The sequence below is a fragment of the Scomber scombrus genome, unplaced genomic scaffold (genome assembly GCF_963691925.1).
Source record: "Scomber scombrus unplaced genomic scaffold, fScoSco1.1 SCAFFOLD_396, whole genome shotgun sequence".
NCBI lineage: Eukaryota > Metazoa > Chordata > Actinopteri > Scombriformes > Scombridae > Scomber > Scomber scombrus.
The window spans coordinates 1,108-14,462 of record NW_026910338.1 but is presented as its reverse complement, the minus strand read 5'-3'; the positions used below and the strand labels follow the sequence as shown (position 1 = coordinate 14,462).

General features: G+C 41.2%; 1 protein-coding gene across 1 annotated transcript; it reads right to left on the bottom strand.

Moving 5' to 3' along the window:
• Positions 1–497: 497 nt before the first annotated feature.
• LOC133976943 (nesprin-2-like) lies at positions 498–11,618 on the bottom strand. Its single transcript, XM_062415081.1, has 10 exons — positions 11,224–11,618; positions 9,349–9,411; positions 8,777–8,871; positions 8,242–8,371; positions 7,277–7,527; positions 6,410–6,610; positions 5,554–5,682; positions 4,903–5,154; positions 3,938–4,012; positions 498–1,313 (listed from the first exon to the last, which is right to left on the bottom strand). The coding sequence occupies exons 1-10, from the start codon at positions 11,606–11,608 to the stop codon at positions 1,059–1,061; spliced, it is 1,836 nt and encodes a 611-aa protein (XP_062271065.1). The 5' UTR covers positions 11,609–11,618; the 3' UTR covers positions 498–1,058.
• Between the last annotated feature and the right edge of the window lie 1,737 nt (positions 11,619–13,355).

The window sequence follows — 13,355 nt, the reverse complement described above, 5'->3', positions numbered from 1 at the left end:
TGCAGCTTTAATTTGAGGATCTTTGCAAAATCTCCAAAACTCTGGCCATGACATTTATATTATTTCTTCTTATTATGATAGGAAAATATTTGTCTCAAAGTACTAGCAGCCACTTTTATAATTGTGGCTCTTTCACTTCATGGTAACTCTGTATAAATGTATAGAAAGCAGTATTTCAACGCTACCATTTGAGCAGGTGTGATAGTTTTTTTTTCAGTGCCACACTCAAACACACATTCATACACACAAACAAGCAATAATTTATCTATTTCTTTCTCTGTAGTTGCCATTATATACAAAAAAAATCATTATAATAACAGCATTTTTCTTTTAAAAGTACATTATCTGATAAAATATGATCATTCAAAACGATTCCCAAACAGAAAGGCTTGTCTGCAGATGAGTCACTGCCATGATTTAAGAAAAAAAAAGGTTGTATCTCACAGGTCTTCATAGTTTAAATACCTCTAAATCAAACAACAAAACACCTTATTTTCCTTTCTGTACAAAATGTGTTAACAACAAGTGGCTGCCCTCTATGAAAAACCATAAAAATAGCTGCTGCGGTAGAAAATGGCCAGCGTAGTCCTCAATGCTTTGGTGATAATTGTCCTTTTTTATCCTCCAAACTCGATTGTACTAGATCCCACGGACTATTGTGAAAGTACAAAAAAAAAGAAAAGAAAATATACTGTATAGATATCAAAATAAATCTTGACTTTTTTTTTTTCTTCTTCTTTGCACCGTATGTTGAAGATGGTCAGCAGGGACGTCGACTACATTTAAAAACAAACCAGTGATATGGCTTTTTGTCATATGTGTGTAGCTCCACAGAGAATAAATAAATAATTCTTTTTAAATACACCAATAAAATGAAGTCAAATAACACATAAGATGAGGCCTTCGTATATTGAATGGCGGTGCTTCTTTTGTGGCGGGGAGAAGGCGTCTTTTGCACCTTTTAATACTGTTTAAGGAGTCCTGTTTTTCAGTGTTCCTCTTGTCAGGAGGAGAGGTTTAAGAGATGAGCTTCACCAGCTGAGCGTCGTGGCAGTGTTTCATGTGGGAGGAGGGCCGTTAGTGTAACGCAGCATTGGGTAGAAGGAGCGGGCGAAGTTGTTGGACAGTGCGCAGCTGTAGTCTTCCTCAGATAGAGGCACCAGGCAGGCCAGGACCAGCAGCATGAGGAAGAGCAGGTGAAGGGGGAAGGCCGCTCGTAGAACCCGAGAGAAGAAGGGTCTGTGTGGGGAAGAGTCCTTCCTCTCCTCCCTGGATGTGGAAAAAGACAGTGTTTTAGTTTTAACCATTTTAATATTTTAACTCAGTGGTTGGTTATTTCTCTTTTTGTTGTGTCACGATTCGATTTGATTCAATCGTTTTTGGGGTCCTTTGGTGCCTATGCCATTTTTAGACTAATCATGAGTGATATAATCTCTATCAGTTGTTTGCAATGTACCACACTAAGGCCCTACTGTCAAAATTAAATAATTTATTAGCAATATAATGTAACAATAAGTTGTTTCAGCAGAGAAAGAAAAAGTAAATTAAAACAGGCTAATGTCCATAGACATCACTGAACAATTAAGTGTGTTAACTGCTACAAATACCCTTATAGCGCTAGTTATTGTTTTAGTGCAGACATCCCAACTCTTCTGCATATTGATAGTGGTTCCCTGACGCCTGCAAATTAAATACAATCTCCTGAAATCTGCAGCAAGGGTGCCCCAAGGCTCGGTAATGGGACCCCTCCTCTTTGCCATATACACCACCTCACTGGGCCCAATCCTCCACTTGCATGTTTTTTCATACCACTGCTATGCGGATGATACTCAACTCTATCTGTCTTTCCAGCCTGACGACCCCACTGTCTCAACGCAGATCTCGGATTGTCTTGCTGACATATCCACATGGATGAAGGATTATCATCTTCAACTAAACCTAGCGAAAACGGAACTGCTGGTCTTTTCCAAGCCAAACAAGGTATTCGTCACAACATTGATATTAAAATTGACTCTCTATCTCTAGGTGTCGTTATTGATGACCAACTGACATTCTCAGATCATGTTGCCGCCGTCTCCCAGTCGTGCCGCCCCACAGCAGGGGCCTCCCTCTCTGTCTTTAAGAAGCACTTGAAGACCCGGCTCTTCAGAGAGTACCTCCTCTCTTAACTTACAACTACTTAGCAGTATTAATTTATTGTTACACTAATGTCTCTGTTGCATTGTAGCTTGAGTGTTATTCTCCCTTGTAAGTCACTTTGGATAAAAGCATATGCTAAATGTAATGTAAATGTAAATTAATAAAGTATCAATCAATCTATTTTAAAGCTGGAAAACATTTGGTGATGGTTGACTTTAAAGGAATCATTCCACATTTTGGTTTATGTACTCTCATGCCCAGTGTTAGATGTGTTAAATATGAAGTTTCAGCCAGGAAACGATTAGTTTAGTTTAGCGTAAATACTTAAAGCAGAGTGAGATGACGAGCCTGGCTCTGTCTGAATTTAAGAAATACCTCCTACCAACTACTTTAACAATCACTAATTAACACATATGATGTTTGTTTAATCCACACAAAGAGAAATGTAGAAATTATATTATACAAATATGTGGTTTTAGAGATAGTTATGTCTCTTTAAGTCCTTGTAAATCCACTTTTTAAAAACATTTCTAATTGTGTGCCGCTTTAGATGTGTTAATTAGTGAGCTTCAGAGGCATTTGTAGTCCTTTTTTTCATTTTTGAACAGAGACAGACAGGCTAAATTCCAGTCTTCATTAGTAACTTCTCAGACTCAAATCTTTATTTATTCAATTAATAATTAAAGGAGAGAAAGATGCTCTTTTGCAGGAACACCTTGATCACATTCACACCTGGAAGCTTTCCAGTACAACCAAAGTCGGAGCAGCTGAGGAACTTTATCTTTCTTTTTTTCATAATTTGGGTGAACTACCAAGTACAAAACAAACCAAGTAATATATAACAGTCATTAAAAACATAAAACATACCTTCTAGCTGCTGGTTGTCTAAGTGTAGCTGCCTGTCGACCAGCTTCCTCCTGAAGCCACAGTTAAAAGGTTAGTTAACAACAAGACCAAACAATTAAAGAGTTAGGATTTCTTCATGCATAGTAAATATAATGTTATGTTAGTGTAGCTTCACAAAAAAACATCACTGGGTAATATATTATAATGGTTAACCCTTACATACTGTTCAGGGTCTAATTTGACGACTTATCTTCATGTGACCCAGAATATACAAAAAATGGAAATTTTTTCAACTTTCTAAAAATGTTTTAGTGCCCCTGATATGAAAAATTACACACAATATGATGTATAGAGGGTAATTAAAGAGGAGATACTGAGAAAAACCTGAATATGAACAGTATGTAAGGGTTAATAATGGCAAACCTCCTAAAACTAACTTACAATCACACACTTTTAATTTGAGATTTAATATGTCTGCATGCTTGATTGTAAGTTTGTTAATATGAAAGCATGGCAGCATTTTAATATCATCACTCAGCTCAGAAGTCCAACTTAGACTGATTAACATTAAACCAAGTTTGACAGTGTAGATTTGAGCCTAATGAGATGAGTCTTATGTCCCCAAATGGCCACCGTAGAGAAGAAAACCCCTTTTTGATTTAGGTAACATGACATTTCCTTTGGAGACTCAGGCTAAGTGCATTTTATTTTTTAGGGTAGTATAACTAGACTTTTTCTTAAATCAGCATCCCAAAACAATGTGATTGCACTGCAGACTTAAAATACATTAATTCTAGAGGTAAAATTCACAATTTTTCCAGTGAATATTGTAACAAATTGTGGTGAAAAAAATAATTAATTGTCTTTTTCCCTCCACTTTCCTATCCTGTTAATTATCCCACAGCTACACTGACAGTAGCTCTTTGTGTCTGACAGAAATACTCAGTTGTACCTTTTGCAGCAGCAGAGGAGAGCTGAGCGTTCCCAGACCGATGCTGTCCATCTCAGAGCTGGTGTAGCAGCTTTCCTGAGAAACAGATACAAACAAACGTTCAGATAACGCCGAACAAATGAGGTCACAAAGTACTGACACTGAAGTTATCTCCTAATGACCGGCGATGGCATCTCATTTATTTTGTCCTTTTTGTCAGACATTAAATTCATATAGATTTTGATTTCAACAATGATGACAAATCAAAACTGTCAAATCCATTTAGTTTACAGTAGATATAATGGCTCATAATTTAGATTTTGTATATTTATATTTCATACTTAATGATTTTACTTCGGATTACAAATTTGATACAGGACAGGATGATTTTAAGATTTAAAAAATAAACAATAAACCAAACATTGTTTCTATGGCAACAAATACCAAAACAATGATGCACTGATGGTCTGCTCTGGTTTTAGTTATCATTTGATGAGATATTGATTTAAAGGCACAATCACTGGTGTCATTATAGTGTCTCCTGTGTGTTTTCTTTGGTAAAAGTTTATTTTACCAATCAATATAATTCTTTGGAAATAACAAAGCAATTTAGTACTGAGAAAATTTCACTTCATTAAATTGGAGCGTTTGAGTTTGAGTGGGGTTTTGTTCTTTTGATGTTGTGTTTTTAAGTTGTCACGTAGCTCTATATTAAATATTGTCCTAAATTAGTTTTTTCTTAGAAATGAAACAAAGGATTTTGAAAAAAGTACCCAATCAAGTAAGATGCTGAAATGTTAGTTTTGGTATCATTACAAACAAATTATACTTTACATGTTTGTTACTTGCTGTTTCAATCACTTTGCGGTAGGAAAAACAAACATCTAACAAACAGTACTATTGTATTATAGCAGGTTATGTTGTTATACTTAATAATGCTCAACTAAACCTAAAAACAACTGAGGTAGAAATCAAACTCGTCCTACCAGTCTCCCCTGCAGCGCGTGCAGGTTGGACGCCACCTGTCGGAGCAGTAGATGCAGTTTGTTGCCGATGACGTGGACCTTCTCCTTGGCCTCCACGCTGTCTTCTCTGGCGGCCTCCAGGAGGAGCTGGGAGGAAATCTCCTGCAGTGAGGAGACTCCTCGCTGACGGCCACGCAGCTCCTCCTGCAGAGCCTGCAGCAGGGGGCGACAGAGAGCACAGCAGGGATTTAACGGGGATATAAAGATATTAACCTATGTTGTGCTCGGCTGCTTTTATGGATATTGTATTTATTTCAAGTGTGATTTGGAAGACATGGAAATGCACTACATCACTTCTAAGTACATGCTACTCGTTTTTCTACTCCCCAAACTGTATTTTTCAGGGTTTCCATGGCAACATGTGACTCTTAAGTATTTCAGTTCAAACACACGATCCCTTTTTTAAAAACATATTAAACCCCCCCAAAAAAAACAGTGATATAAAGATATTAACCAGCTTTGTAAACTCATTAATAGATCATTGCCACAAAAGGACATTTATAACTTCAGCTTTTATTCCTACAAATCCCCAAATTTCCTCCCATCTCTGTGAATGTTCGGAGCATTTTTCAATCTAAAGTATTTAATCGATCATGGCGGTGGTCTCCTCACCGTCAGCATGTCTCTTTGCTCCAGCAGTGTGGAGCGTGAGGTCGACAGGTCGCTGATCTTTACAGCTCTGATTTTATTCTCGGCCTGAGCGAGCCACAACAGCAGAGAGTGAAGCGTCTCGTGGAACTCCTGAGGAAGAAAAAAAAAAGGTGTTAAAGATCATACTACTGTCGTCCTCCCGGGTTAAATTGACCCCGTCTGTTTTGACTGTTCCTTCTTTCCTTCCTTCCTTCCTTCCGCCTGTCCTCCCTCCCTCCTTCTCCCTTTCCTTCCTTCCTCCCTCCCTCCTTCCTTCTTTCCTTCCCTCCTTCCTTCCTTTTTTCCTTCCTCCCTCCCTCCCATCTTTCCTCTGTCCTCCTTTCCTCCCTTCCTTCAGTCTGTCCTTCCTCCCTCCCTCCTTCTTTCCTTCCCAACTTTCTTCCTTCCTACCTTCCTCTGTCCTTCTTTCCTTCCGTCCTACCTTCCTTCCTCCAATCTTTCCTCTGTCCTTCTTTCCTTCCTCCCTACCTCTTTACCTTCCTTCTTTCCTTCCTTCTGCCTGTCCTTCCTCCCTCCTTCTCTCTTTCCTTCCTCCCTTCCTTCTGTCCTTCCTTCCTCCCTTCTTTCCTTCTTTCCTTCTTTCCTCCCTACCTCTTTTCCTTCCTTCCCTCCGTCCTACCTTCCTCCCTTGACTCGAGGACAACAGGAGGGTTAAAGGATTAAAGGATAAGTTGAATATTTTTAAGTATGTTAAACTGGAATGATTACAGCTAATTCACAAGTGCTTCTGACAGATTTGTAAAATTGTGAACGTGTCCTTTAAGTGACTCTATCTCTACACGTGCTTCATGTTTAGCTCATCTCCGTCAGCTCTTACCTGACACTGCATGAGTGCAGAGTGTAGCCTCCTCTCCCAGCTCTCCAGCCCTCCGCAGGCCTGCGTCCAGCTGTGGTTGGCGGAGCTCAGAGCGTCACGCAGCTCCCGCAGCTCGGCGCTGTCGCCTCGCAGGAAGTGACGGCTGCTCAGGTTGACGGAGATCATCAGACACTTGTAGCTGTTGAAGGTTTTCTGCATCTCCTGAAAAAAGAAAGAGAGAAAGAGGGGAGAGATTGATGTTTGTGTGGATGGAATAACGTGTTTATCCTCCTAAATGAGTTATTTGATTTGCGATTAGAAGCTGCAGTGTCAAATGTTGAACTAAGATTAATAAATCATTCAATTTTAAGACTTTTTTTATACAGTTACTTTCATTTTAGTTGTGTTAAATTCGCACTTGAATACAAATCCAGGAGCACATTTGATGCATCACTACCTCAGCTTCACCAGACTACAGTAACAGTTCATCAACACTCAGGCTTACAGTTATAACAGTAAGATCTGATCCTTTTAATGTCATTTAAAATTGAATATAACACAATATTTGTCTTGAAATGTGATAAAAAACTAAACACTGATGACCTGTATGATGATGTCAGATTCCTAGTTTTTAAAAAAGCAGGATTTTATATTGTGTATTATCCTGAATTTGATTCATCAAAGCAGCATATATTTTGCAATTGGAATTATTTAGAAGCTTTTTAGTAGAAAAAACTTAGATTTTCACTCTAATTTTGAGTTAAATTCATTTCTTTTGCTTTGTTTTGAATCTTAGCTGCATGTTATTTAAGTTTGCATCACAGTAATTTCCTCTACAAGACACAAACTGCACAGACAGAGTTAGTGCATAGTCTCTGGTGTCGTTACCTTCAGTTTCCTGATGTTGACCTCGATGTCTCGGACGCTGGTGGACGGAGCGATTCGCTGCAGCCTCTCCAGCTCCGGCAGCATCCTGCCCAGCCAGGAAGTGACATCACAGAGATCGGCGTTGAGCTTCTGCCACTGCTCCAGATCCTGCTTAATGTCCGTCTCACTGCTGAACTTCTGTACTTGTAGCAGCTCCCAACGCTCGATCACACCTGAACAAACACCAAAAAAAGAGTCGCAGTGAGGAAACGCTCATGAACATTACTAAGAATTTCTTTGTCACAGTACAACTTTTCTTAGTTAAGACTCTCTTTAAAAATATAAGTGTTAATATCAGTCCAGGATTGAGAGCGAGAGAGATTGAAATGAAGCTTTTGTTCTACAGCTAATTATGCAATTGGGAGTGTTAATAAAGGTACTTAATTCATGCTTTTAACATCAATAAATCATTATTACTTTATTTCTGAGACATTCATGTGAATACTAAGATGAATAAGATGAAGTCGTTGACTCAGTGCTGAAACTTATCTGACAACAACTGCAGAAAATGGCATTATTTATTGTTTCCAGCTTCTCAAATTAAATTTGGGGGAAAGAAGGAAGGGAGGAAGGAAGGAAGGGAAGGAAGGAAGGGAGGAAGAAGGAAGGGAAGGAAGGAGGGAGGAAAAGGAGGGAGGGAGGAAGGAGGAGGGAGGGAGGAAGGAAGGAGGAGGGAGGGAGGAAAGAAGGAAGCAAGGAGGGAGGTAGGAAGGGAGGAAGAAGGAAGGAAAGGAGGGAGGAAGGAAGGAGGGAAGGAAAGGAGAAAGGAAAGGAAGGAAGAAAGGACGGAGGAAAGGAAGGAAGGAAGGACAGAGGAAAGAATGAAGGGAGGAAGGACGAAAGGGGGATGGAGGAAGGGAGGAGCATTCAAAACAGACGGTGTCAATTTGACGACACAAAGGTTAAACTAATGTGTTTGTTTCTACCTGTGCTGGTCTGTTTGTCGGCCGTGCTGCTGGTCAGACCCGTTTCCTCCAGCTCCTCTTCATCGTTCAGGATCAGCTTGACTCTCTTCACACTGTTGATGCTGCCGCTGCACTCCGACATCAGCTTAACCTGAAGAGACACACACACACACACACACACACACACACACACACACACACACACACACACACAGTTAACCTTTTATAAAGCATTGAAATAGTTGGAAATTCAAAATCTCAGCTCTAGAGAGTTATTGGGAGATATTGCATGACTTTTTTTGTTTTCGTGACTTTTGTTTGTTTCATTTTTATGTTGCAAATCAAAGTCAATGAAGTTACCATATAAAAAATGTACCAAAAAGTCCAGATATAAAAGGATATTTTGGAAGTTACCAGATACATTAATTCGCCCGATAAAGGGTTAAACTTCATTATTTGTAGGCCTAGAATTGCCCTCAAACATGTGTGTGTGTGTGTGTGTGTGTGTGTGTGTGTGTGTGTGTGTGTGTGTGTGTGTGTGTGTGTGTGTGCTTACATATCCCTGCTGGCCTCGGATAATTTCTCGGGGAACTCGTTTCCTCTCTGGAGAGCCGGGCTGGTGCCAGTTGGGCGGGTCGGTCACTGATTTCACTGAAGGACCAAGAGAAGAAAAAATTTGAACTTAAGTCATGAAACATTGAGAAAGAAATAGAGGGGGATGGGCACAATCAGAATAACAGCAAGGGGGGGGGGGGGGCTAAACCACAGAGACAGATAAAGTGGTTCATTCACATGTACAAGACCAAAAACATCTGTGAATAACATGCACAAACAGCATGAAAATGATCCAAATGGACTGAAGTATCATGCAATCATGTTTCATTTCATCTTCTTCAAGGATAATGCATTGTTGTTGGTTCAGAGCCAAAATCTGCAACTTAAAAATACACATGAGGCAAAGCAAAGAAAAATAATAGATGGGTAACAGAGCTATGGGGATGTGGAGGAGGAGGAGGAGGAGGAGGAAGGGGATGGGGTTGCTAGGAGACGGGATGTCGGTCCGTAAATGAACACACACACACACACACACACAGCGAGGCAGTGGCATGCAGCAGGCAGAGTGCCTACCCGAGGCTGCTGCTGCTTTCACTGCTTTAACAAACGACTCTGAACTCTCTGTGACCTGCACATCTGTAGGAGAGAGCGGAGGTCAGCGGTGTCTGACAGCTGGAGGGGCGGAGCTTATCACGAGCATCGAAGAACGTACGTTAACAGAGGAGAACACTGAGCGGCTCCCCCCCCCCATGTTGTTTCATTAAGTCCAAATATCAAAACTTGTACATTATCTTCCATTTTCCAAACTTTATGATTGATTTCTTTTATCTTTTAGCAACAAGAAGAAGCAATTTTCTCATGAATAATTGGTTTGCATGATTCCTAGAAACTCAATTTTAATGGTTTTTTTTCGCTGTTTAATTGTTGTGTTCACACTGTCACTGTTTTATCTTGTGAGTGTGTTTTTATTGAACCGCCAGATGGGATGAAACAAGACAACTTTCTGTCCTTCCTCCCTCCCTCCTTCTCTCTTTCTTTCCTCCCACCCTTCCTTCTTTCCTCCATCCCCCTTTCTTCCTTCCTTCTGTCCTTCTTTTCTCCCCCCTTCCTTCCTTCTTTCCTCTGTCCTTCTTTCCTTCCTTCCTCTTTTCCTTTCTCCCTCCCTCCCTCCTTCCTTCTTCCATCTCTCCTTCTTTCTTTTTTCCTTCCTTTCCTTCCTTCTTCCCTCCTACCTTCCTTCCTTCCTTCTGTCCTTCTTTCCTCCCCCCTTGCTTCCTTCTTTCCTCTGTCCTTCCTTCCTTCCTCTTTTCCTTTCTCGCTCCCTCCCTCCATCCTTCTTCCCTCCCTCCCTCCTTCCTTCTTTTTTCCTTTCCTTCCTTCCTTCCTCCCTCCTACCTTCCTTCCTTCCTCCCTCCTTCCTTTAACCTTCCTCCCTTCTTTCCTTGACTCGAGGACAACAGGAGGGTTAATGTGCTCCAATAAGAGTTTTAAAAAGCAGGTTTCTTCTTTAACGATCAGAAAATAAAGTTCAAACTCAATTTTATTTTTTTTATTTTGTCATGGAGGCTGCTTAATTGTTGTGTTCACACTGTCACTGTTTTATCTTGTGAGTTTGTTTTTATTGAACCGCCAAATGAGATGAAACAAGACAACTTTCCACCTCAGACTGTATTCTAAAACTGTCTGTATTTATCATTTCATCTCACTACAGTTTGGAAGCAACTTGTAAAAACCTGAAATTTATTTGAGATTAAAGGAGATAAAGGAGCTGTCAGTCACAGTGAGTAAAGTCATTTTCTTGTTTTTTTTGATAATACAGTTTAGTACAGTTTTTTTTTTAGTAAATTCAGTTTGAAGCAGGGAAAATTCTGCTTCATATAATATCTGAACTTGTGATTCCAAAATCAGCTTTTCAACACACAAGAATACATTTATGGACATCTCAGTGTGTTTTAACCCCGTCTGTTTTGACTGTTCCTTCTTACCTCCCTTCCTTCCTTCCGTCTGTCCTCCCTTCCGTCTGTCCTTCCTCCCTCCCTCCTTCTCTATTTCTTTCCTCCATCCCCCTTTCTTCCTTCCTTCTTTCCTCCCCCCTACCGTCCTTCTTTCCTTCCTTCCTCTTTTCCTTTCTCCCTCCCTCCCTCCTCCCTTCCTTGTTTCCTCCTTCCCTCCTTCCTTCCTTCTTCCTCCCTTCTTTCTTCCTCCTTTCCTTCATCCCTTCCTTCCTCCCTCCTTTCCTCCCTTCTTTCCTTCCTTCTTTCCTCATTTCCTTCCTTCCTTCCTCCCTCCCTCCTTTCCTTCCTTCTTCCTTCCTCCCTCCCTTCTTTCCTTCCTTTCTTCCTTCCCTTCCTTCTTCCTCCTTTCCTTCCTTCTTCCTCCCTTCCCTCCTTGAATCGAGGACAACAGGAGGGTTAAATGACCAAATGATGGAAGTTCAGCTGTTCTGACTGATGAGAAACAAACCGCTGCAGATGTTACCTGACAGCGCGCTGAAGAAGGTTGCATCCTCGTCATCCTCATGCGATGAAGATCCTCCCACGTCGACCGTGTGATCCCACTCCAGCGGGATTGAGTCCACGCTGACGGGGGTTTCTCTTCCCGACCGCTCCAGAGGAGGAGCCAGGAGGTGACACATGGCCTGCCGTCCGGCCGAGACGCCGCCCGCCGCTGGAACCTCTTCCTCCTCTTCCTCTTCCTCCTCTTTCTTACTCGTCTCCCTCCAGGAGGAACCGTTGGTGAGATCAGGTGAGTCCTCCAGGTCCGTGTCGCGGTCTGACAGATCTCGCTCCTCCTCCAGAACCTGCAGGGCGAAGAAGAAGAAATTATAAATCATTCAAAGAGTTTTATTTAAAAAAGGACCATTTTTCTTTCTCTAAAATAAAGTCATGGAAAATAACTTTTCCATTACTTAAACTGCTTTGCTTATTTCTATAGTAATGAATCACTCTAAATCATCTGCATTAATAATTAACTGTCACACTGATTTAAAATCATCTAATTGTTAAAAAAAGTTAGATTTAAAAGCAGATTTGTTATTTATGAATTACACTGACATTATATGGAGCCCCGTTTCTATTTTAAAGTCTGTCTTTCTTTTACTTGCAGCCATTCAGTGTCTATATTTCTTTTTCTTTGTTTTATTTCATTAAAATTGGGTTCTTTTTTTTTAATCATTCAAATTTTTACTATAATTGTTTTGGGTTTTTTTAAGTGCATGTTTTTATGCTTCCAATTCATACTGTTAAATGTTTGTTTTTATGTAAAGCACACTGAGTTGCCTCTATGTATGAAATGCACTATATAAATAAAGCTGCTTTGCCTTTATTTACTTAACTTTGGACACACAAAACATTTTGGTTTAGCTGAATTGAATTTAGTATTGTAGTAATCTAAGAGTAGGCTGAAAGTCCGTGTTACCATTTTGATAAATGAGGACCCTGATATCTATATGACGCCCCATGTATCATAAGTGGAGCAAACTCTGGGATCTAAAGTTCTGCCTCCTGCAATATGTTTCTAAATAATAATGAAGGACCTTCGTGGTGCGACTGACCGGCCGTCTGTTGACGAGGCGATGGTGGAAGCGAGCCACTCTGCCGAACACTTCCTGGCAGTAAGAGTGGAGCTCCTCCAGCTCGTCTTCGATCAGCACGGCGTCCAGAGGGGCGCTCTTCTGGATCAGGTTCTCCCCAAACACGATCAGGGCGTCGATCTTGTTGGTGTTGAGCGTGATCTCCTGCTGGAAGCCCTGCGGAGAGTAAAAACCCGGGTGGGAAACAGATATTTTAGTCATGTAGGCGATCCAGAGCAACCAGAAATATGATAACAGGTCTCAGTTTATTCTTAAAGAACGCTGTAAATTATTAGAGGTTAACCCTCCTGTTGTCCTCAAGTCAAGGAAGGAAGGGAGGAAGAAGAAAGGAAAGGATGGGAGGGAGGGAGGGAGGGAGGGAGGGAGGGAGGGAGGAAGGGAGGAAGGTAGGAACGAGGGAGGAAAGAAGGAAGGAGGATGGAAGGGAGGAAGAAGGATGGAAGGGAGGAAGAAGGAAGGAAAGGAGGAAGGAAGGGCGGAAGAAGGAAGGAAGGAGGGAGGAAGGAAGGAGGGAGGAAAGAAGGAGGGAAGGAGGGAGGAAGAAGGAAGGAAAGGAGGAAGGAAGGGAGGAAGAAGGAAGGAGGTAGGGAGGAAAGAAGTAAAGAGGGAAGGAAGGAAGGAGGGAGGGAGAAAGGAAAAGAGGAAGGGAGGAGGGAAGGAAAGAAGGACAGGGGAAAGAAGGAAGGGAGGAAGGTAGGGGGGAGGAAAGAAAGAGAGGAGAAGGGAAGGAAAGAAGGAGGGAGGGAGGAAGGAAGGACAGAAGGAAGGAAGGAAGGGAGGAAAGAGAGAGGAAGGAAAGAAAGAGAGAAGGAAGGAAGGAAGGGAGGAAAGAAGGAACAGTCAAAATAGACGGGGTCAATTTGACCTGGGAGGACGACAGGAAGGTTAAAAAAGGTAAAACAGTGCAGTCTGATTTCTGCCACACTGAAGATAAACAAAGACTCACATTCAGCTGCCTCATCTTGTCTTCGATGTCGCTCTCAGAGAA

Bases quoted from the DNA above. Each gene is read 5' to 3' on its own strand.
- LOC133976943 (XM_062415081.1), bottom strand. From the start codon at position 11,608: ATGATTTATAATTTCTTCTTCTTCGCCCTGCAGGTTCTGGAGGAGGAG. The intron at 6,611-7,276 runs GTAACGACACCA...TTCTTTTTTCAG, and splicing joins TCAACATCAGGAAACTGAAG to GAGATGCAGAAAACCTTCAA. The intron at 4,013-4,902 runs GTAGGACGAGTT...TCTGTTTCTCAG, and splicing joins ACGCGCTGCAGGGGAGACTG to GAAAGCTGCTACACCAGCTC.